Source organism: Neoarthrinium moseri (assembly GCF_022829205.1).
Source record: "Neoarthrinium moseri strain CBS 164.80 chromosome Unknown scaffold13_Wmoseri_CBS_16480, whole genome shotgun sequence".
In the NCBI taxonomy this organism is placed as follows: Eukaryota; Fungi; Ascomycota; class Sordariomycetes; order Amphisphaeriales; family Apiosporaceae; genus Neoarthrinium; species Neoarthrinium moseri.
In genome coordinates this window covers 351802-372241 of record NW_026055127.1, presented here as the reverse complement: position 1 = coordinate 372241, position 20440 = coordinate 351802, and the positions used below count along the sequence as shown (strand labels likewise).

Sequence of the window (20440 nt, the reverse complement as noted above, 5' to 3'; positions counted from 1 at the left end):
CACCAAGGTTTGTACCGGGAGGAGAAAAAAGAATCCAAACTTGTTCTCTAGAGCCTTCTAGTACGAATTCGAAGAATCAGACAAACAATAAGCGAAGTATAATGTTGTAGGTACCCCCGTTCATCACACACCTGCCAGATCACCCACCTCGGGGCCGATCATGGCTGCACGTTCGGTTCCTCGGCAACCGCCGCCCTCTCAGAAAACACATTCACCGCTGAATCACCAAGAAAAGCTATACATCACCGGAGCGCCGGGTGTATGGTGGACGCCGGCCCCGCATCCAGCTCGTGGATCACCGTCCGGGGGATCTCGTTGGTGTCGGCGGGCAGCTCGGCCCGCATGTACGCGGTATCGGGCGACAGCTCGGCGGCCGTGATCTGGTAGTTGCCGCCCGTCTCGTAGGTGGCGGCGGCCTCGTCGAGCGCGAGCGTCTTGACGGCCGTGTCGAGCGGGCTGACGGGGCTCAGCGCGACCTGGGGCGACGACGCCGTTGCCTTGGCCACCTCCTCACTGGGCGTTCGGCTGACGGCCGCCGGGCGCGTATAGGCTGGCGGCACTTTCTCGAGTCATTAGTGAGTATTATTTATATTGAAAAGGGGGGCTGGGGGGTTGTCGCGGGCGCCGCACGGGACCTACCTTTGCGACCGGCGTTGTCCTCGCTGATCAGCTGCCGCGGAAAGCCGCTGATGGGCAGCACGGTGACGCCCGATGGGTACGGCTCATTCTGCAGGCAGAGAGAGATCCTCGTCGTGGCGAGCTCCCGCTGTGTCTGAACCATGAAGGGCTCCATTTCAAAAGAGCCCCGGTAGCACATCTCGTGCACGGCAGTCTCATTAAGTGGAATTCTGATCGGAGCCGAGCGAGGCACCTCTTCTTCCAGGAGGAAGTAAGGCTCGAACTCGCCCTTGAATGCTGCTCGTAAGAACTCCCCAAGCGACCTCATTTCGTCAGACGAAGCTCGGAACCTGCAGAGTATTGTCCCTGGCGCGAGTTAGCTGCAGAAGACAGACGACGGGCAGAACAACACCAACCCGAGCATTGGTACCCATAAAGCGCCGTCTGCTTGACAGAGCCTGCATTCTTCTCAAAGAAAAATGTGCTGGCTATCAGCCTGTGCGCTGCCTCCTTGACAGCGTCCGAGTTCGACAGAAGGGCTTCTCGGGCCTCGCGCTCCAGTTCATACACTTTTCGTGCCTGATCAAGCTTCGGGATTTTCATATTCAGGGCTGGGTTGATCCGCACATATCGTTGCCGAATCTCTTCTGTGGAGCAGAACGATTTGGGTAAAGACTTAGAGCGGATGAACCGATCCCATATCTTGTCGTTACTCGAGTAGTCGTCGAGTTTACTTACAGTCGCGGCTGCGCGTAGTGGCCTTGAAGTGTTAATAGACGTCCTTCGTGGCAGATTGGTAACCCCCGTGTTGATAGGAGATAGTTGGGCTGGAGTATTCAAATCTTTGACGTTCTTCCCAGATCCGATTGACAGAAGGATGTCTGCGGGACAGTCCGCCATGTCACTCCATATCAAGCTGGACTCATAGTCTGCCAACAGGGCCGGACAGTTGTAGCTTGCTGAGCCACCGGTGTAGAATGTCTTGGTTTCCATCTTCTGGAAAGGCTTGAAAAGGGGCGGTTGAGCCGATGTTGCTCTTGCACTGAATGTGTGTCAGTATCTCGAGCAGAACCGAGCAGAATCTGACTTACGCCTCCCATATCTTCATGCCATCTTCGGGCGCACTCGAGCGAGAAAACTGGTACGGAAGGCCTGTAATTGTCTCAGCGAACGCTTCACGAAGAGGCTGGCAAGTACTTACCTCCTTCTGCCCGATCTTGGCGGTTATAATTCGCGAAGATAACAGATTTCTGATCCAAGGCTGTTGTTCCCGCAACTGCGACCTTGGTGGGCATCTCGCGCTGGGAGGTTGCTCCTCCGAAAAGGGGCTGGTCCTGAAAAACCATCTTCAAGCCCCTCTCAAACGGTTTTGTCTTATAGATGCTTCCGTGATAGAATGTAGCAAGATTCTCGAAAAAAGGAACACCCGTCAGCTCGCGCGGAGAGAAGGCATCCGATGAGAGCTCTTTGAATCGCTTGATACACTCCTCGACCGACCAGTTCTTTACACCTAAACCAAGTGCGATGGTGCCACCGGTGCTTTTCTAGTCGTTAGTTTCGTTTCTAGGAAGGTCGCTGAAGTTTCACGTACCCGTTGCCTACAATGAGGTCAAAAAACAACTGCAGGGGTAATTTCGGACCGAGGACTTTCTTGATAGCCTTGAGCACCTGCAATTCAACGATACTTCGTACACCACCCCTAGATATACAAGTGAGCTGAGGCCTGATAGAAGAGCGTCCATACATACCCATCAAGACATAGAATGCGCACGCCAGCACGCGCAGGTTTGATTGGAATTATCCAGGGGGGATCTGCAATGACATCTTGGACGTGCAAAGGACATCTCGTCATTTCGATTGTTGATCGTGACGTGTTACGCCCATACGTCTGTACGCAGGGAAGACACAGTATGTGACCGCATGGCAAAGGGCACTCCGGAAGCTCCCGAAGACATGAGAAGCAAGCAACATGGCTAACGAAATCCGAGGCCGTTCCGAGGGATTTGTAGAACTCATTGATGCGCTCTCTGTGTATGAGTCCGGCGACTTGAAGCTCCGTCCTTCCGGGAAGCTTTTGGCCGAGCTCAAACACGGCATTCTGGAGGTTCAGCAAATTCGATCGGATGACTTGCGACCACTCAGCGCCGAAGGTTGTCGGATCAAAGCTCGACTGATAAGTACCATGACCAATCAGTGCACCTCGAGCATTCTGGTGACCCTTCGGGTTGTGGCCAATCTTGACGTTACAACATCGATCTTCTTCTCTCGTAGAGCTTCCCCTTCGAAAGGAGCAAGGCCAATGCATATCTGCAAATCGGTGTAGTGCTGCTATGCACGGCTCTGCATAAGCGTCGTCTAGTAATTGGGCAGCGGTACCTGGATGATAGGAGAGGTCAGTAACAATGTGTTGTTGAGAAAGCTCCATTACATGAGCAGACTAACCCATGAGACTTTGCCGAACCGCATCAAACATTACACAAGTAGCAATCATCGGTCCAAGTTTCTGGAAGATCTCTTCTGCGTTATTCCGGACCGACTCCTCCACGGCACGCTCTTTGATAGAAACAGCAAGACTGAGTATATTGCCTCCGAAATCGCGTGGTGATGGGCTGTATTTAAGAGCCTCTTTCACGAAGTCGAACGGGGTGCCCAGATCCCTGGTAAAATGGTCGTAAGCAGCTTGGAGGTACACCTGAAACCTTTCGGCATTTGCCAACATCCTCACTTGTCGCTTCTGCAAATGCGATGCGATACACCGCTGCTTGATGATATCAAATGTCTTTGCCGCCTGCTGGTCCATGAGCATATACGAGCCTCGCGACGGAAGACGAACAACTGTGACAGAGGCATAATAGCAGTGCAATAGCTCTTCTGTTGTGTTGATCGTTCTACCGCGGTCGACCCACGACTGGACGAAGGGTTTCAGGGCAGGCTCTCGGAATATCGCGCCTCGAATATCGGCCATGAGCATAGCGGTCGCTGTTTCTGGGTCCCATTCCCTTTCGTCAACGCCTTCACTCGCATTGAACACTATAACGGCATGAGGTAAGACAGGTTGGTTCAACGACTTGTCGATGGAGTCCGCGCCCCATCTTGTAAGTTTTTCCAGTACCACTGACTCGAATGCCCTGAAGTTGTTAGTAGCTTGATTGTGACAAGTGGTACAGAAGTGATGCTAACCGAGGATTACGCAATACAAATACTACGACATCGCTAAATGAATAGAGGATGCGCGGGTATAATACGGCGACAGCATATTCTCGTTTCTGTTTTTGTGGAGTATCGGCCCATGCGATATGCCGTGACGAGCTCTTCCTCATCTTGCGATTCTTCACTTCATCCCGGACCCGTTGGGGTATGGCAAAACTGTCCTGCATCGACCCCTGTTCCTCTACAGCTTGATATCGAAGTGCTTTGGGCAGCATCTCGCCGCCATTCAGACCTTCACAGTCAGCTAATAACAGGGGCGTGTCGGTGAAGTAAGACGATGGCTCAGGGTAGAGATGCACATCTCCTGTCGTCGGCAGTCGATCATATCCAGAAGATGTGACTGGTGTGCGGAAGGCTGTGCCATAGGCGGAGCTATAGTTTTGTCGATCGATCAACAACTTGATGAGTGAACTCTTGCCCGCCCCTGAACAAATGTGAGTGACCGAAATGAAGCACTTAATGGGGGCTACTGAGTAGTGTTACCTGTTTCACCAATAAACGTTACCAACTGAGGATATCGCTCGCTGCCTTCCCTGGTTCGACTTTCACCCATTATTCCGGCGAACCGCCCGTAATCTTGGAAGATCGGGTGGCCGGTGGCATCGCGAGCAAAGCCAAACCAAGCGGTATCCTCGTCATCTAGAAGCTCCTGTTGGTGATCTGCCTCGGTCCGCAACGGCTCGAAGATCTGGCGCAGCCGTGCAACGATGAACGGGTCGGCCCTCTCATGCGGTCTTCCTCCCCATCCAACGGCGCCTGGGGCGTGGAGGATCCATTTCGGCCAGCACCCGTCGCAAAACCACAGGTTGTTGCACTGGATGCACGAGTACCGTTTCTCCGAGACCGTACCGCACGTCTGGCAAGGCTGCGAGACGGGGATGAGCCCCGGGTTGATGGATTGCATTGGCACTGAGGGCAGTCGAGTCGAGGCTCAGAACCTGTCACCGCAAGGAAGAAGCAATACTAGAGGCATGTGGCCTGGGCGGCGTTGGATATCTATCCGGGTGCACACGAAATGGGAGGAAAAGAAAGAGCTCTGTAGAGGCGTCACGTTGCGCTGGAGATTGCGACTCCCCGCGCTTACAACCGCATGGTGGGTGTGTGTGTGTGTCCGGTGTCTGTCTGTCTTGTCTTGGCTGCTGGTGCAGCGGGTGAGCATTGTGGATTATAGCTGCATTGGATGCGAGAGGGCGGCGTGGTTCGGCCGGATATGATGTCAGGCATCCTTCGCTGCCGTCGCCCAATAACAGAGCAATGGTGCCGCCACTCGTCAGCTCGATCCTACGCTGGGGTCGCATGTACAGCGAGCAAGACGGTTCACCCGTTCGGTGCGCCGCGAACGCCTCCTCTCCTGGCCGTTGGGACCTCCAGGGCCGCCGTAGTTGGCCCATTCACTGTCAGACGTGAGATGTCAAATCGGGGCGCCCCGTACGCGTGTGCAGCAGAGTGGGCAGAGGGTACGACGCCTTGGGAGGCCCCTTGACGAGGCGGCCGAAAGCGTCGCCGCTGAAGTACCGAAGTGGATGCATGTCGTACAGATATGACTGGTTTCGTTTCGCGCGTAGCATTTAATCCTCCAATCTCGACCGGAAACATGCCCTGATCTGATGGCGGCTGCAGGACAGAAGCAACAGCCCAGCCGGAAAGCGGGACACCTCCTCACCTCCCGAGGCCCTGATTGATTGCGTATTGCGTCGCCTGCCAGGCACCGTCCTGTGCTGCCGGCTCTTCCCCTAAGCTCTATAATGAGCCAACCCTATAGGACCCCCAGGGTGAGATCCCGGGACTCGGCCAATGCTCGCTGGCAATTGATCTACATAGTAGCGACGATACGATGGCAACAGTATAAGTTAAGCCATCTTAGTCTGGCCTACAGGGACAGGCCTGGTGGTGGACTTCCAACGGCGCCCTGCGCTAATTGGGTCTCTTACGTCCCTCGGTACCTTGTTAGTGTTCGGGTTCCTGCCTGTCAAGCCCAAGCCCGTGGCCCCGTCTGGCCGCCAATCCTGGCTGGTCACTAACCAACAACTATTCCGTAATGCGCAATCGTCCACTTAGGGCAGATAGTGCCGGGCCGCTATGCAAGCCATGCGTCTATCGGTCAGTTTTCGCTAAACGAGCTTATCAAGCCGGGTCTAATTTTCAAGCCCCTCCACCGACGATTTGGGCCCTGAATACCTGGATGAAGCATATTTCGTCTTCAGCCGCTCAGCAATTACGGTCGTTGCACAGTCAAAGTGGCATCTTCCGATAAGACGGCCCTTGAACTGGCCTTGAACGGGCTAGGTGGATACTACGATCTCTTCGGCCGCTTGCCGGTGCCAGATCTCGCGTGCGCCTCTGGTGGGGTCTGAACATTTGGAGGGGCTGCGTTTACCAACTTACCTCTTGCACCACGCTTGCATGGTTATTGTGCTTGATGGGATCTCTGGGCTGACGACCCAAACCCCCTGAAGATGGCTGGAAATGGGGGACTGGACACGGATCCTCCTCACGCGTGGAGGGAGGATTCCATTGAGGAACGGAGCTTCGGCGCAGGGCTAATCTGCCTGGAGGGCCATTACATGCAGGCCCCAGTCATGGGGTCACAAACCATTACCAAGGTGATGAGTGTCATATCCAAAACTCTGGAGAAAACTCATACGTTTAAAGATGTTCGGTATGTTGCAACATTACCTGGAAGACTCCCATGCTGACACTAGGGTCGCAGAGAGGTTCTTTCGCGGAACCTGCGGGTTTGGATTTGGCTTCGGCGAGCAGTCTCTGCTGCCATATGTGATCTGAACGAAAAGTCACTGGGCGTGCGCTCGGAGCCCATGATACCCACGAGATTCATTGACATAACAACGCCTCAAATCACAGCTCTTATCATCAAGAATTATGCTCCCCTCAAAGAGGCACTGCAAATGCTGAACAAGCTCATGCACATCGCTCGAAACCTTCTTGTCACTACAGACCCTGAGGTTCCTCAAGACTTGTCCGCTGCAGTTAACTTCGATCATGAAGTCTATGAAGCTATTTGCCTGTGTGTTAACGTTACCAGCAAAGGCATTGATGGTGAGATGCCAGAGGACGATGCCTCAAGAGTCAAACTTAACGAGATCACAGAACTGTGTAAGTCCTATTCCCAACAAGCCTTGTCGCCTTCTAACTGTAGTCCAGATAAGAAAGTTCTCGTGACGGCTTTGCAGCAGGCACACAACTGGATCGCGAAGAATGACCGCAATAAGATGGCGTTCTGGTTTCGTGTTCTGATTGAGTCGCCCGATGTTGACAGTAACCCTGGGCCCGACGATAGACATGAGTCGGTGCTTGAGTACGCCGGTCCACGAAGCCGGCAGTTGCGTTCGGAGATTGCCAATTGGCTTAAGCGCAACTCGAAGATGTGCGATGCTGCTACGGCCATCTGCAAGGAATACTTTGACGCCCAGGATGAGGACCAAAGAAACCAATGGCTTCCGCATGACTGGAACCTTGCATGGAATTATACCCCTCCCAGGATGTGGTCCTGGAAACCCGACTTGTACGAAAAGGCAGAACAGGTCGTCTCAAAATGGGACCCTGAAGAGAAAGATGAATTTGAGCAAGACAGGGCGTACGGTCATGTGTCTCACGAACTCGACGAGTGGTGGGAAACGACACGCATCCCCAACAATAAAGATTGGAGCCTGAGCATGTATCCTCTAGACTTTGTGCCTGAGAGGATAAAGCAATGCGAAGCAAATTTGATGCAGCGTTATGCTGCTGCCGACCCACCTGATGATCCAGACGACGACCTAGATCATCCAGTGGGAGAAGCGCATAATCACGCCGACTGGCAGAACCAACCGGGGAGAGCCACTCCAAGTTATGCGCCCGAGTACGACGAATACGAAGAAGACCCAGATGATGATGACTCGTACGGCGAAGGGCCAATGACTGGGCTTCTCACAGAGGTCCCGAACATCCTCGATCCCAAACAGATAGAAGCACTCCACATGATCGTCAAGTCCTGCATTCTCGACTCAGCTGGTACTGGTCTTACCAGGTTCGGAGAAAACTTGCAGCAGACACGCTGCAAGATTCTTCTGGCGACAGATTGCGGCAAAAATCTTCTAAGGGAGATGCTGGTCTTTATCGCCGTCTGGGAGAAAGATGAGCAGTCGCTCATCTTCCAGATCAGCAGCCAGATCGTGCAGGCCATTCATGAAAGCTCACTGATTCCATACGCCTGGAATGCGCTCCGCAGTCCAAAAGACATCATATCGCCTGCGCAGACTGTGCTACTCCGCCTGATTACCCATCTCTCGCGCACAGCATTCTTTCCTCCCAAGGATTACGACCCTAACACAACCTCAAACGACAGCGCGGTTCCATCCGAAGACTTGCGGCTTGCCAAGATGCTCAACTTCCTCTACGGCATTTTCCGTAGCCGCATCGTGCCCGAATGTGTGGCCCTTATGCAGATCCAGGCCGATGTTCGGAAGGGGAACTTGGATCCTGCTGACTTCCCGGTAGATACATGGGATTTGGAGCGAGCCAAGGATGGCCTGGTCCAATATCTTGACTTCCTTTACACTATTGCAGACATCCACCCTCTTCGCCAGCATCTCATAGAGTATGAGACGGTCTACGAGCTTATCAAGCTGCTCGAAGGACTCGACGAAGGCGTGGAGAAAGTCCCCCTGGTCAACGGACGTCAAGTCCCCCCCGCCCCGTCCGCAAACCCGCAAGCTTCTGCTTACCAGACGAACCCTCCGCCACCGCCTCCGCCGCCGCTATCTGAGCCTCCATACGAGTTTCCGTGGTCTGGAATCAAAGGCCAGTTGCTTTCGATACTGGCGGCCCTTCTGCAGCCGCCGCCTGGACAATCTTCTCCGGGCAACCCAACAGTACAGCTACAGATTGTGCAGCACAATGGCATCGTTGCTCTTTTAAATTGTTGTCTATATGATGACAACAATCGCTTTTGTCGCGAACGCGTTCAGCTGTGCCTGAAATGGCTAATGGACGGATCTCCAGATGCCAGTGCTTTTCGTAAGTATCTACTGAGTTCGCAAGGAACGTTCTCCGAGGTTAGCTGAGCTTACACTAATTCGATTTCTACAGTACAAAATCTGGTCAGCGCAAACCCGGGGCCCATGGTCCGACCACCTGCAACAGGCGCACCCGAGACACAAAGCTTGAGGATTGACGGCGTACCGGGAGAGGTCCGAGTGCAAGTGAGAAGCTCAAGCGCACCAGTCGGGGAAGACATGCCCAATGTTGGGCTTGTTCCTGGAACCAGCGTCGGTTCGGGCCGGAGTCGTAGTGAAGAGTTGGTAAACGACATTATGGCACTGGCACTGGCAGACGATGCTGGCAGGCTTGTCGTGGGGCAAGAAGGCGATGAGACGGAGGACGATTTTATGTGATGCTCAAGGTGACGAGAAGTCGGACACAACTCGATGTTGTGGTGACATGAACAATCACTTCGCATGGACGGGAGTTGGTGGTGGCATTTGAAGCATAGGGTGGAGTCACGGTATCATCAAAAGTTAGGTATGCATGACCCAATATGTCAGGTGTGTGTAGAAACTGGGTAGATGGTAGTTAGGGTACGTGACTTGATGGCTACCTGTGAGAATCATCAACAGGGAGAAACCCATATCAATAGCAGAACCAAGACGCAGGCATGAGCAGACGCTCACCTCCTATACCACTTTTCCAATGTCACAAATGTCCGGGTCCTTATCAGGCTACTCACTCAGAGGCCATGATGTTCCAGTGCGAAGACTCAGGGTAGAAATTCGTATTCGAACATTTCCAGAGCGCAAACATTTAGATATATCCTAATTGAGCGACCAAAAGGAGGTGATAAATGTATAACCTGGGGGCAGGTGTGGGCCATCCGTGGGTGGTTGGGGGCTGTGCTTGGCGGACTTACAGTGCTGAAGATGCACCGCCGGGGGATTGTCAGGCACTAAACCACAGCGACCGAGAAGCCGGCGCCGATAAGCACATCCGAGCTCTTATCGCCTTACCTCGCCTACCTAACCCAAGACATCTTCCGTAGCGATCAAGCACCACGTCACTTCTTCCTCTTCCGCGGCGAGACTCACCCTCCCCCAGACCAACTCTCATGAGTTCCTGACATAACCGACGCCAATGTCCCACAAACGCTCACGCGCAAACTTCGAAGCAGACCTCCAAGCGCAGCAATCGCCCTACGTCCTCTTCGGCACGCCTCTCCCGCCGCTCGATCCCGAGGTCCGCGACGATGGCTCCTATGTGCCAGTCTGGAAGCAGGAGGTGAGGGATGAGCGGGGTCGCAAGCGGCTGCATGGTGCATTCACGGGCGGCTTCAGCGCCGGCTACTTCAATACCGTTGGCTCAAAGGAAGGATGGACGCCGAGTACCTTTGTGTCGTCGCGGTCGAATCGGTGGAAAGATGGCGCCGAGGGCCAAGGCCAGGGCCAGAGGCCCGAAGATTTCATGGACGACGAGGACCTTGCTGAGAAGGCTGAAAGCGAGAAACTCCAGACAGCCACCGATTTTGCAGGGCTAGGGTCTACGGGAACAGATGGGGTCCGGCGGGGAGGGCTGGCCGATGTTTTTCGGGCCCAAGGCGAGACCATGGGGGTCAAGCTGTTGAGACGCATGGGCTGGAAGGACGGGCAAGGAATCGGCCCCAAAGTGCGCCGAGGCGCCAGGCTCGATGTCGGCGGCCAGTCGAAAGTGGGAGGAGACTTGGACGGACAGACGCATCTCTTTGCACCAGAGAATGTTCCCATGATTGCCCTGATCAAGAAATTGGATCGCAAAGGGCTGGGGTTTGAGGGAGAGTATAAGCTTACGCCCATATCTTCTTCTACAAATAAGACAGTTGGCGGTAGCAGCGACGAAGAAGATGGCAGCGGACCGTTGATCCGGCCCTCGGCCTTCAACCGGAAAAAGACGAAGCCAAGTCGTGGAGGAATCGGCATGGGCATCCTGAACGATACTGGCTCTGACGATGAAGATCCTTACGAAGTCGGGCCGCAGATATCATACAACCGTGTGATAGGAGGAGATAAGAAGAAGAAGAAGGCACTCAAGGCAACCCCAGTCAATCCAAGCCTGCGGTCAGTACCAGTATTCATTTCGAAGAAGAACGCTTTGGCCAAGGCTGGCACAAACTTGCGAAAATGCCATGATGGCCGCTTGCCCTTAGATGGGTTTGTCTTTGGCGTCAGACCAGACAATTTTGCCTCGGAAATAAATTCAGAAGGCAAATACCCCCCACCAAAGATCCCCCCGGGATGGAAGTCAGCAAAGCAGCGGAATATGGATTCAGCCAACGGCGCATATACGTCCACATCTGATGCAGCCAAATCATCTCAACTAGATCCTAAATCCCGCGCTGCTCTTCTAGGAGAAGCGCAATTGCCTGGGAAGTCGGTGTTTGATTTTCTAGACCCTGCTGCACGGAATCGTCTTGCTGCTGCAACAGGCAAGGCCAACCTACCTCCAGCATTAGGCGAGGTCCCCGAAGGATACGCCTTGACCCCTGAGGAGAAGCAACGTCAGCTGCTTGCCCAAGTTCCTACACTCGACAAGAGCATTGCAATTTCTGCTCTTACTCGTGGTGCTCAAGGTTCGGCTCCTTATGCTGACGATGAAGCGAAAAGAGGGCGATATCGTACCTACTTGGAGTTCTCAGCAGGGTTCGGCAAGGTCACGTTGCCAGCAAAAGCACCCTTACAATCTAATGAAGACTGGCTTCGGGAGTTGCGAGAGTTTCATAGCTGCGCCATGATTTTCAAACCAATGACCGGGATGATGGCCTCAAGGTTCACAACTTCGACGTCCAAGTTCATCGCTGGAAGTACTGTGTCCAGCACAGATGTGCTGACGAAACCTGCACCAAAACCAGCCGATCCAGCTGAAGAAGCTGCCAAGATGGGTATGTATGGCACAATGACAAGGTCAACTACAGACTTCTATCCTACAAGGTTGCTCTGCAAGAGGTTCAATGTACCTCCACCAGCCCATTTGCAACCCGATGCCGATAGTGAGGCTGCCACGAGGAACTCGGCCAGTACCACTGCAGCACCAAATCCTTACACTCAATCCGGTTCCAATGGGACAAGCCATGCGAGCGGTGTGCCCATCACGCTGGATGAGCTGCTGCAACAAGCACAGGGCGACTCAAACGGTGCCATAGCTGTTATTGAAGGCGAGAAGAAGAGCACGCAACCAGAAATTGCTACTGCTGTTCCTGCCAAGCCAGAGGTTGATGCCAGTGTCAACGAGGCTCTCGAGGGCAAGCGGGCACAGGACGATGTACTCAAGGCTATCTTTGGCGATAGCAGTGATGACGAGGAATGAGCCACTTAGACATGAATATACCCCGCAATTTATAGTTGACAATTCAGAAAAAGGTCCTCTTTTCGTTTTCTACATGAAGTCATCCGATACTAAAGAACTGGGGTGTAAAATGGCGTCGTACGTTCAGGAGGTGTCCATATTGGTGATGCAACCTTAAGCAGGCTACTCCAATGCACCATCATCGAAGAGCCAATGATCGGACAGTCAATAGTTTATGCTGATGTGGCTGAGCCTCGATGATGATTGCCTGGAGGAATCTATTAAAAAGGCCGCCGCGAGGCACCCATCTAACTCCTGGCTTTGAACACGACATGCATCATTGGCTCGCAGTCCTTTCTGAATTGTTTTCAAGTACGGCAACATCGTTCCACTCGTCAGAGCCCCTTGTTCTACACCATTCTCCTGTCTTCACCATGCTTCGCTGGCATACAACGGAGTGTCGGCGGCCAGACATCAGCTCAATTGACGGGATCGTTTTTTGTTCTCGATGCGGGCAGGATTCGTCCAATGTTACATCTAATCTGAACAGCGAACTAGCAGACCGCATCGACAACCAGCCACATACGCAGCGCCCTTTGACGTGGCCTGCTTCGGTCAAGTATGTCTCGGCAATAGAGGAAGGTTGGGAGGAGGATAGGGCTGCAACTGTGCAACAAACCGAACAACAATTAGAGCGTAGAAAGCACTCGTATAGCCATGTTGGCTATGCACCAATGCATGGTGCTGGAATCATCCGCCTCCTACAAGTTGACCGACCGAGAGACGACGGCCTTCTGCATGGATCTCTAGAGGAAGCCCGAACTGGAGAGGGGAAGTACGAAGCGTTGTCTTACACCTGGGCAGATGAAAGCGGAGACAGCAGTCGATCCAAGAGCATCTTTCTTGGAGACTGGTGGGATATTTTGCCTATCACGGCAAACTGCGAAGCTGCTATCCGCAATCTGCAACGACGACACGAATATCGCCTTTTGAACGGCGCAGGCACCTTGACAGTCTGGATCGACGCGATCTGCGTAAATCAAGACGATATGAAAGAAAGGTCACACCAAGTCGAGATGATGAGAGCGATCTATTCCGGCGCACGCCATGTCAGCGTCTATCTGGGCGAGGATACGGGCAGCAGTGCTCACGCCATTCATACGCTGAACAAGTCTGACACTCAAGATATCGTGCAACTGCTAAGCAGCGATAGGCAAGACAAAGAAAGCACTATTCTCAAAGAAGCTATTAGTGCTCTTTTCCGCAGGCGTTACTTCTCGCGAATATGGGTTATACAGGAGGTACTGGCTGCCCGAGGGGTAAGATTCTACTGTGGTGAGAACACAGTCAGTCCGAAAGCTTTTCGACCCGAGATTCTCGAGACTCTCCACGCCATGAATCTCGGCCTTGTACCTCGATGGGTTAGCTGGTCTTCAAAGCCTCTCCCGAGAAAACCCACCGAACTGTTTCAACTCTTCCGGAGTAGTTTGCTTTGTGGCGCGTCAGATCCGCGGGACAAGGTCTTTGCCCTCCTGGGCCTGTATCTAGGGGTGTTTCCGATGGTTTGGTGCCCGACTACGAGTTATCTCTGCGCGAGACATATATTGGAATTGCAGCATATCTTCTATCTAGGAGAATTATGGAAGTCTTGGTCTTTGCAGTGGGTTCGTCTACCATATTTCCTTCCTGGGTTCCGGATTGGAGGAGATGCCATGAGTCTTCTCCGTTAGGAACCTCCACCAGACGTTTCCTAGGCAAGATCTCATCAATTTCAAATCAAGCGGCGATAAGACGATATTGCAAGAAATCTCTTGAAATTAACAAAGATATATTCGGGATGCATTGTATTCCAATAATCCCAAACTATCCCTGGAACGCTCAGCAGGGACTTGAGCTCGGTCGCAATACTTATTATAAGCCAGCAACGACTGGCTGGGCTCCTTATACTATCGAGAGATGGGGGAAAGAGTTTGAACGCGGACGTGTAACGACTGAAGGTCCTACCACCCGAACTATCTCCTCAGAAACAGCAAAAATCAGTTCTAATGGCACACTAATAGTTGAGGTTCTATTCGTCGCAGACCTCAGCCAATGTCACAGTTACAATCACCATAGATGGCGCGAAGAGACGAATACATACTACAGTAAGCCTGTCGGGACAATAGGATACCCTGAGATAGTCATTGAGTCGGAGTGCCCAATGTGCTTCGCGACAGATTTTGTTGCAATCATACGCGGCTGTAACGCTTTTTTTCACCTCCGACTCCTAACCGGAAGGGATCGCTATCAGATTGTCGGTCTCTGTGCGATCAAAATGAGATTTCAGCTCATGGAAGATTTGGAAGATATGGGAGACTTAAAAAGCGTGGCAGACAGTTTCATTCCCATGGCCAGATATGCAAAAGTGAACAACTTCCATAACCCCATGAGTCCTTGGGGAGTCCCAATTAGGGCTTGGTGTTCTGAAACTTACACATTCTTGCCCGAGCTTAAGAAAGAGGTTGCCAAAAGATTTCTCCATCTGCGAGGTGAGATAAAGGGCGATATGAATTGGCCAACGGCGAAGTATACGGAAAGTTGGAAAGCCGAATTCTTGAGCTTGCAATCGCTTCTTGGAGAAGCTAAACTACAGTTCAAGAACAATCATTCGCTTTCTACTAGGTCATTATGGGTTGGCGATCGCCAAGTCTTTTTGGCAGACTTTTTTGACAACGGAAAACTCAAAATTTGTTATGAAAAGGACACCATGAGGGCACTGCATCTATCGTGGAAAGAATTCCTAGGGTGTGCAGAACTGTCATGTTCGTTCAAAGGTTTTGATGTATCAGAGGCTACTAGAACCAGTCTTGCCCGTCGATGGACACAAATCACTCTCTCAACTCTTTCACTCATCCAGGATATTGCTTATCCATTCCATGGTAGTGCAACAATTCATCCACCTGGAAAAAGCTGTCTACCGTCCACTTTGGATGCTTCTGTCCCTACCTCTGTTTGGTACCCAGTAAGTCGGGTAATTGCGCGCTATACTCCAAGGGGGCCTTGGAACCGATATGATTTCATGGATTTCTTAGGATACATGACCGAGTACATACTCATCCTTGAGAGCTGGGAGTATGTACTGGATAGAGCATCGGCACTGGACATGTTTCCTTACATACTGGACAAGCCGGTCAGAATTGGGATTGTGTGAATCCAAGCATTTCGAACCGCCGGTCTCTTCAGAATTGCACTGGAGTAAGACGAAGCTCAGTGAATGAGAAAAGTGTGCTTCCAAGGGCACACAAGACCGCTTAAATTCGATCCGCTACAGCTAACACGACTTTGGGTGCGTGGCACTTGGCCCATGCCGTCGATAGCATACGTGCTGGCTTATGGCAATTGGGCCTATCTGCCGTGAGCCGTGATGCTTTATCCACTGTATTTGCACAAGCAGTTGGTTGGGGGTTTCCTGCAGTCGATGACAAAGAGTAATCTTCACAATTAATAAGGAACGTCTAATCTGCACCATTTCGCTTACCTCCATCTCATCCGCACTCGACATAGAGCTGCTGCAGGCGACGTCGTGTTACTGTTGATCCTTCATGCAGCTTGATTGGCAGAGCCAGAAAACTAAACGTACGTTCTTTGTGTATCCATACATCAGGCACTATCAGTATCTGGCAGCTGGTTAAGGATATCTGGTGATCGTCACTGGCATCTGCCCGAAAGATCAAGGATCGGCATCAGCTCAGTCGGGGCGCCCTTATCCTTGGGCTGATCTTGGCACTTTAAATGCCAGGAACAGCTGCATAGAATCAGGGACAGCAAGAAGCTTGTCCATGGACTCTTCAGGTAGTCGCGATGCCTATCGGACCGTAATTCCCCATCTAGTCTCTTCTAGAAGACGAAGGCGACAATGACTATTCTCCTGCCGTGATTCCAGTGCTGTATGTCGTCATTTGAATTCCGTAACCAGTGGTAGTGAGCCACTGCAGCATGCCTTGCATCTCCGGCGATGCTGTATAGTCCGAAGCTGGGCCATCCAAGTTTGTGTGGCATTATCCAGGGACACACAGGTCTCTGGAAGAGGAAAACAAAGGCTCTTGGCAGCTTGGCAACACCGCGCTTTATTAGTATCTTTCAGACCCGTACTCACATGCCGATAACACTAGGGAGCCCTCGCAGCTAACTTCCCCAGATTTGTCTTCATGCAAACTCGCGAATGTGGGGCCGCGCCGGATCGTTGGCCGCGAAACTCGGGGCTTGCTCCTATAACAGCAGACGGGGCCGGAGTAGAGGTCCTTAACTTAATAGACCGAAACCAAGTTTGCCCGCTAGGGCTTGATCAAGGCAGTACTCAAGGCCCCCAAACTCTATGGCCGCGCCGCATCGACATCCCTTTGCAGACTGTGCCTCTTACACGTCAGGGCATCAGCGAGACCTTTTGGCAGGCATCTTCTGGTCCTTACCCCGCTACTCATACATGAAAACATCCACACGCTGCAAGTAAGGAGTCACAGGATGCCGCCGGTTTAATCCACCAACCCGTGAGTCCGACCGGAGGTCTTGATACCCAGGTTAGGTAGTATCTTATCCGATGAGCCGAACAGTACTTTGGTTTCGCCGGCCAAGCAATTGTGGCTGACATGTCCGATAAGCGTACATGAGTGCCCACCGTGACGTTTCTTGGCTTGCGCCCTATCGCGTGCTCTTGGAAATCTGACGTGGTGACTTCCCAATAAGGAAGGCAATGATGGCGCAAACGGCCTAGTAGTCCAGTCCAGTGGCAGCGCCGCGCCAAGCCACGCCCGCATTTGCTCCTATAAAAGCCATCGAATTCGCTACAATACTCCGGCAGCCTTGGCATTTCTGGGCACTGCGGCCACATGATAAGTCTCCCTTCTCCGAACAGCGACGCACAGCTCAAGGGTTCGGTCTGTACGTGAGCCATGGCCACTCTGTGGCGTGGCGTAGCTGTCTGCGTCGCACGACATGAGGCGTATGGGGTACCGGACTGGACAGAGCCAGCCAGGGTGAGTGCAGGCCCGCCTTGGGATAAGATAAGCCGGCTCCCAAAAGCTTAGCATGACTTACACGCTCGATAGCCTGCGGCATTCAGGAGATACCCGCTGTATGGGCGGGTTCCTGAGCGGGTTCCTGGCAAGCCGCCTGCCAGCATGGAGAGACCTGTTCTCCACTTAGTCTCTCTGTAGTGGAGAGTATAGGGGTGGCGATGTGGAAGACCGTGGGTTGATCATCTTGCCATCCCTCAGACGACCTCAAGGTTCTCGAAATAGCTCACGATACGCCTGCATAGGCGCTCGACGTCCCTTGCTGCCATGATACCCTACGTCTTCCAGCATAGGTCGGGACGATGTGCAGTCTTACCTGACAAATCCGGACAAGTTCTCCTGAGATCCTGGTCCAATTAGAGTTGCTCCCAAGCAATGGCGATTCTTCTAGGTCGAGAGTCCGCTTTTGTTTTGATGCAGGCGGTAGACTACTGCCAAGAGCCTCACGGCGGCAACCGGCAGGCTGAGCTGGGCGACAATAGGCTGGGCTTTGCATTACCTACAAGCTCCTTCCAAACGTGAATTCTCCATGTCGCTTTGGTAACATCGCAAGGGCTCTAAGGTGGCTCTTGTGGTTCTTCCCTGGGTATTTCGGGCACTGTTGCCTCAACTACCAAGTTATGTGCACGGCTTAGCGGCTCCGCGGTGTTGCGCCGGATGAGGAAGGCCACGACAATATGCGGATTCTTCGAGATGACCGGCTTCATGGTAAGAAGGACCATCTTTTGGATAAATAACCATGGATTTCTCGAGTTGAAGGAAGAATCTCAACCATCCACCAAGTCCTCATCACTCAACATCACCACTTCACGGTTCTCGAGCTCAGCATCACAATGAAGGCTGCCACTATCCTCTCTCTGCTGCCTTTGGCAATCGCTGCCCCGGCCTCCAAGCGTGCCGGTGGCCCTGCCCCCCTCCTGAAGCCCCGTGATGCTGGTGACAACCTGATTCCCGGCCAGTACATCGTCAAGATGAAGGAAGGCATGAGCACCGCCTCCATCAGCGATGCCCTGACCCTCTTCCCTGGTGACGCTGAACACGAGTGGCACGAGGGTTCCTTCAAGGGTTTCGCCGCCAAGATTAGTGATGAGGATCTTGCCAGAATCCAGGACCACCCGGATGTACGAAGCGTCTCTGACTTTGATGAAAGAGATCATGAAAGCTAATAGGTTATTACAGGTTGAGTACGTTGAGCAGGATGCTGTTGTCACCCTCAACGCCTACACCACCCAGACCGGCGCTCCTTGGGGTATCTCTCGTATCTCCCATTCGAGCCGTCAGACCACCAGCTACACCTACGATGACAGCGCTGGCACTGGTGTCTGTGCCTACGTCATTGACACTGGTATCCTGACCACCCACAACGTATGACGCCCCTCGAACACCTATACTTGTGCTTATGACTTGCTAACTATAATCCAGCAATTCGCCGGACGTGCTACGTTCCTCCAGAACTACGCCGGTGACGGCTCCAACACTGACGGCAACGGCCAGTACGTATTGCACGCTCTTGCGGGACATCACATTGACTGACCAAACTTTTCAGCGGTACTCACGTCGCCGGAACCATCGGTGGTACCACCTACGGTGTCGCCAAGAAGGTCAGCCTCTTCGCTGTCAAGGTCCTCAACGCCCAGGGCTCCGGTACCAACTCCGGTGTCATCTCCGGCATGAACTTCGTCGCCTCCGACGCCCGCACTCGCAACTGCCCCAACGGCGCCGTTGCCAACATGTCGCTCGGTGGTAGCAAGTCGACTGCTGTCAACAGCGCCGCCGCTGCCATGGTCAACGCTGGTGTCTTCTTGGCCGTCGCCGCCGGTAACGACGGTGCCAACGCCGCCAACTATTCGCCTGCCTCTGAGGCTTCCGCCTGCACCGTCGGTGCCACCACCAGCGCTGATGCCCTTGCCTCATACTCCAACTTCGGTGCCGTCGTCGACATCCTCGCCCCCGGCTCCAGCATCCTGTCCTCGTGGATTGGTAGCAACTCTGCCAGCAACACCATCTCCGGTACTTCCATGGCCTCCCCCCACGTTGCCGGTCTCGCTGCCTACCTCCTGGCCCTCGAGGGTGAGAGCACCCCTGCTGCCCTTTGCACCCGCATTGGCACCCTGGCCACCAAGAACGCCATCAGCGGTGTTCCCTCCAGCACCAAGAACTACCTTGCCTTCAACGGCAACCCCTCCGGTTAAATGGCTGTCTCAAGCCTAACCTCCCATCATCAAAAGAGAAAAAAAAAAAACCCTGAACCGACAACTCGAGAAGGACTCTACGCCGACGTGAGGGCTAGGATGTGGAAGGCTCTGAAAAAGGACGGATTCTCTATGTATATATTTCATCTCGGGTAACTGCACCTGTTCGGCCCTTGACGACCGGTGTTAGTCCAGACTGCCACTTAGTGATATTTGTTGAATGCATTGCAAGATGACCTCGCATACTTTGGCTTGCGCGCACACGATAATTATGTGACCCATAATGTGAGATCTATTTAGTAGGCACTTTCTATAATTGGAAACATTGTCGAATTAAGTTCGAGCCCAGCTACTCTCGGCCATTGCTTTCGCCTTATTCCTCGCGCTTCTATATCAAAGTCTACCCCTGTCTGTAGCATTAGTTATTGTGCTTTTATATGAGCCATATGCTCCAATCAAAGACGACCATCTCGCATTAATTCGATAGAGGCACATCACGTGAAGAGTGAAGAAGAGGGCCCTAATAACTTAGCTTTGCCTCGTATAATTCCCGTATACTTCCCGTATACTTCCCGTATACTTCCCCCATGCATCGAAAACCCGAGTTTTTCAGAGGACTCCTCAAGGATATGCCTGGTGGGAGTGTCTAGTGCTAACAGTGTTCCTTACATATCAGGATGCTTGACTAGATCAACCGAGTGGGGGTCAGATGATTGTTTCGGTGTCTGCCGTCGAATACATCCACAACTACGTTCAAAATACCAATCACCATCCTGCCCATTCTGAATGAATGCACAGTGGTCATAACCCTTTATGTAATTTGTCTTTTCCTTGAACAGGTCTTGCCTGCTCGTTCTCGTTCACGCTCACTGGCTGATGCGTTCCAACTGACTTGATGCCAACCAATGGAGATGGAAGGCGCGACTTCCCTCATGCCTCTCCCGACCTATCGCTGCTCCTTCCACGCTTCCATCCTGCAGCGTCGTACTTGGTCAGTACTTGGTCAGTACTTGGTCAGTACTTAGGCAGCAGGGCGCTGCGATCTTTCCAGAATCGTGATTC

General features: G+C 52.8%; 5 protein-coding genes across 5 annotated transcripts; 4 read left to right on the top strand and 1 right to left on the bottom strand.

Moving 5' to 3' along the window:
• Positions 1 to 242: 242 nt before the first annotated feature.
• Positions 243 to 4732, bottom strand: JN550_004727 (uncharacterized protein; the record flags this gene model as incomplete). Its single annotated transcript, XM_049316274.1, has 10 exons — positions 243 to 559; positions 640 to 968; positions 1049 to 1660; positions 1710 to 1770; positions 1820 to 2157; positions 2210 to 2317; positions 2367 to 2994; positions 3061 to 3746; positions 3799 to 4252; positions 4312 to 4732. The coding sequence occupies 10 exons, from the start codon at positions 4730 to 4732 to the stop codon at positions 243 to 245; spliced, it is 3954 nt and encodes a 1317-aa protein (XP_049173348.1).
• A 1552-nt stretch (positions 4733 to 6284) lies between these two features.
• Positions 6285 to 9221, top strand: JN550_004726 (uncharacterized protein; the record flags this gene model as incomplete). The annotated part of the gene is made up of 4 exons (XM_049316273.1): positions 6285 to 6487; positions 6539 to 6942; positions 6991 to 8844; positions 8917 to 9221. The coding sequence occupies 4 exons, from the start codon at positions 6285 to 6287 to the stop codon at positions 9219 to 9221; spliced, it is 2766 nt and encodes a 921-aa protein (XP_049173347.1).
• Positions 9222 to 9954: 733 nt separating this feature from the next.
• On the top strand, positions 9955 to 12156 carry JN550_004725 (uncharacterized protein; the record flags this gene model as incomplete). Its single annotated transcript, XM_049316272.1, has 1 exon — positions 9955 to 12156. One exon carries the CDS (start codon positions 9955 to 9957, stop codon positions 12154 to 12156), a length of 2202 nt encoding a protein of 733 aa, XP_049173346.1.
• A 413-nt stretch (positions 12157 to 12569) lies between these two features.
• Positions 12570 to 13865, top strand: JN550_004724 (uncharacterized protein; the record flags this gene model as incomplete). Its single annotated transcript, XM_049316271.1, has 1 exon — positions 12570 to 13865. The coding sequence occupies one exon, from the start codon at positions 12570 to 12572 to the stop codon at positions 13863 to 13865; it is 1296 nt and encodes a 431-aa protein (XP_049173345.1).
• A 4154-nt stretch (positions 13866 to 18019) lies between these two features.
• Positions 18020 to 19378, top strand: JN550_004723 (uncharacterized protein; the record flags this gene model as incomplete). Its single annotated transcript, XM_049316270.1, has 4 exons — positions 18020 to 18307; positions 18366 to 18551; positions 18609 to 18679; positions 18733 to 19378. 4 exons carry the CDS (start codon positions 18020 to 18022, stop codon positions 19376 to 19378), a joined length of 1191 nt encoding a protein of 396 aa, XP_049173344.1.
• Between the last annotated feature and the right edge of the window lie 1062 nt (positions 19379 to 20440).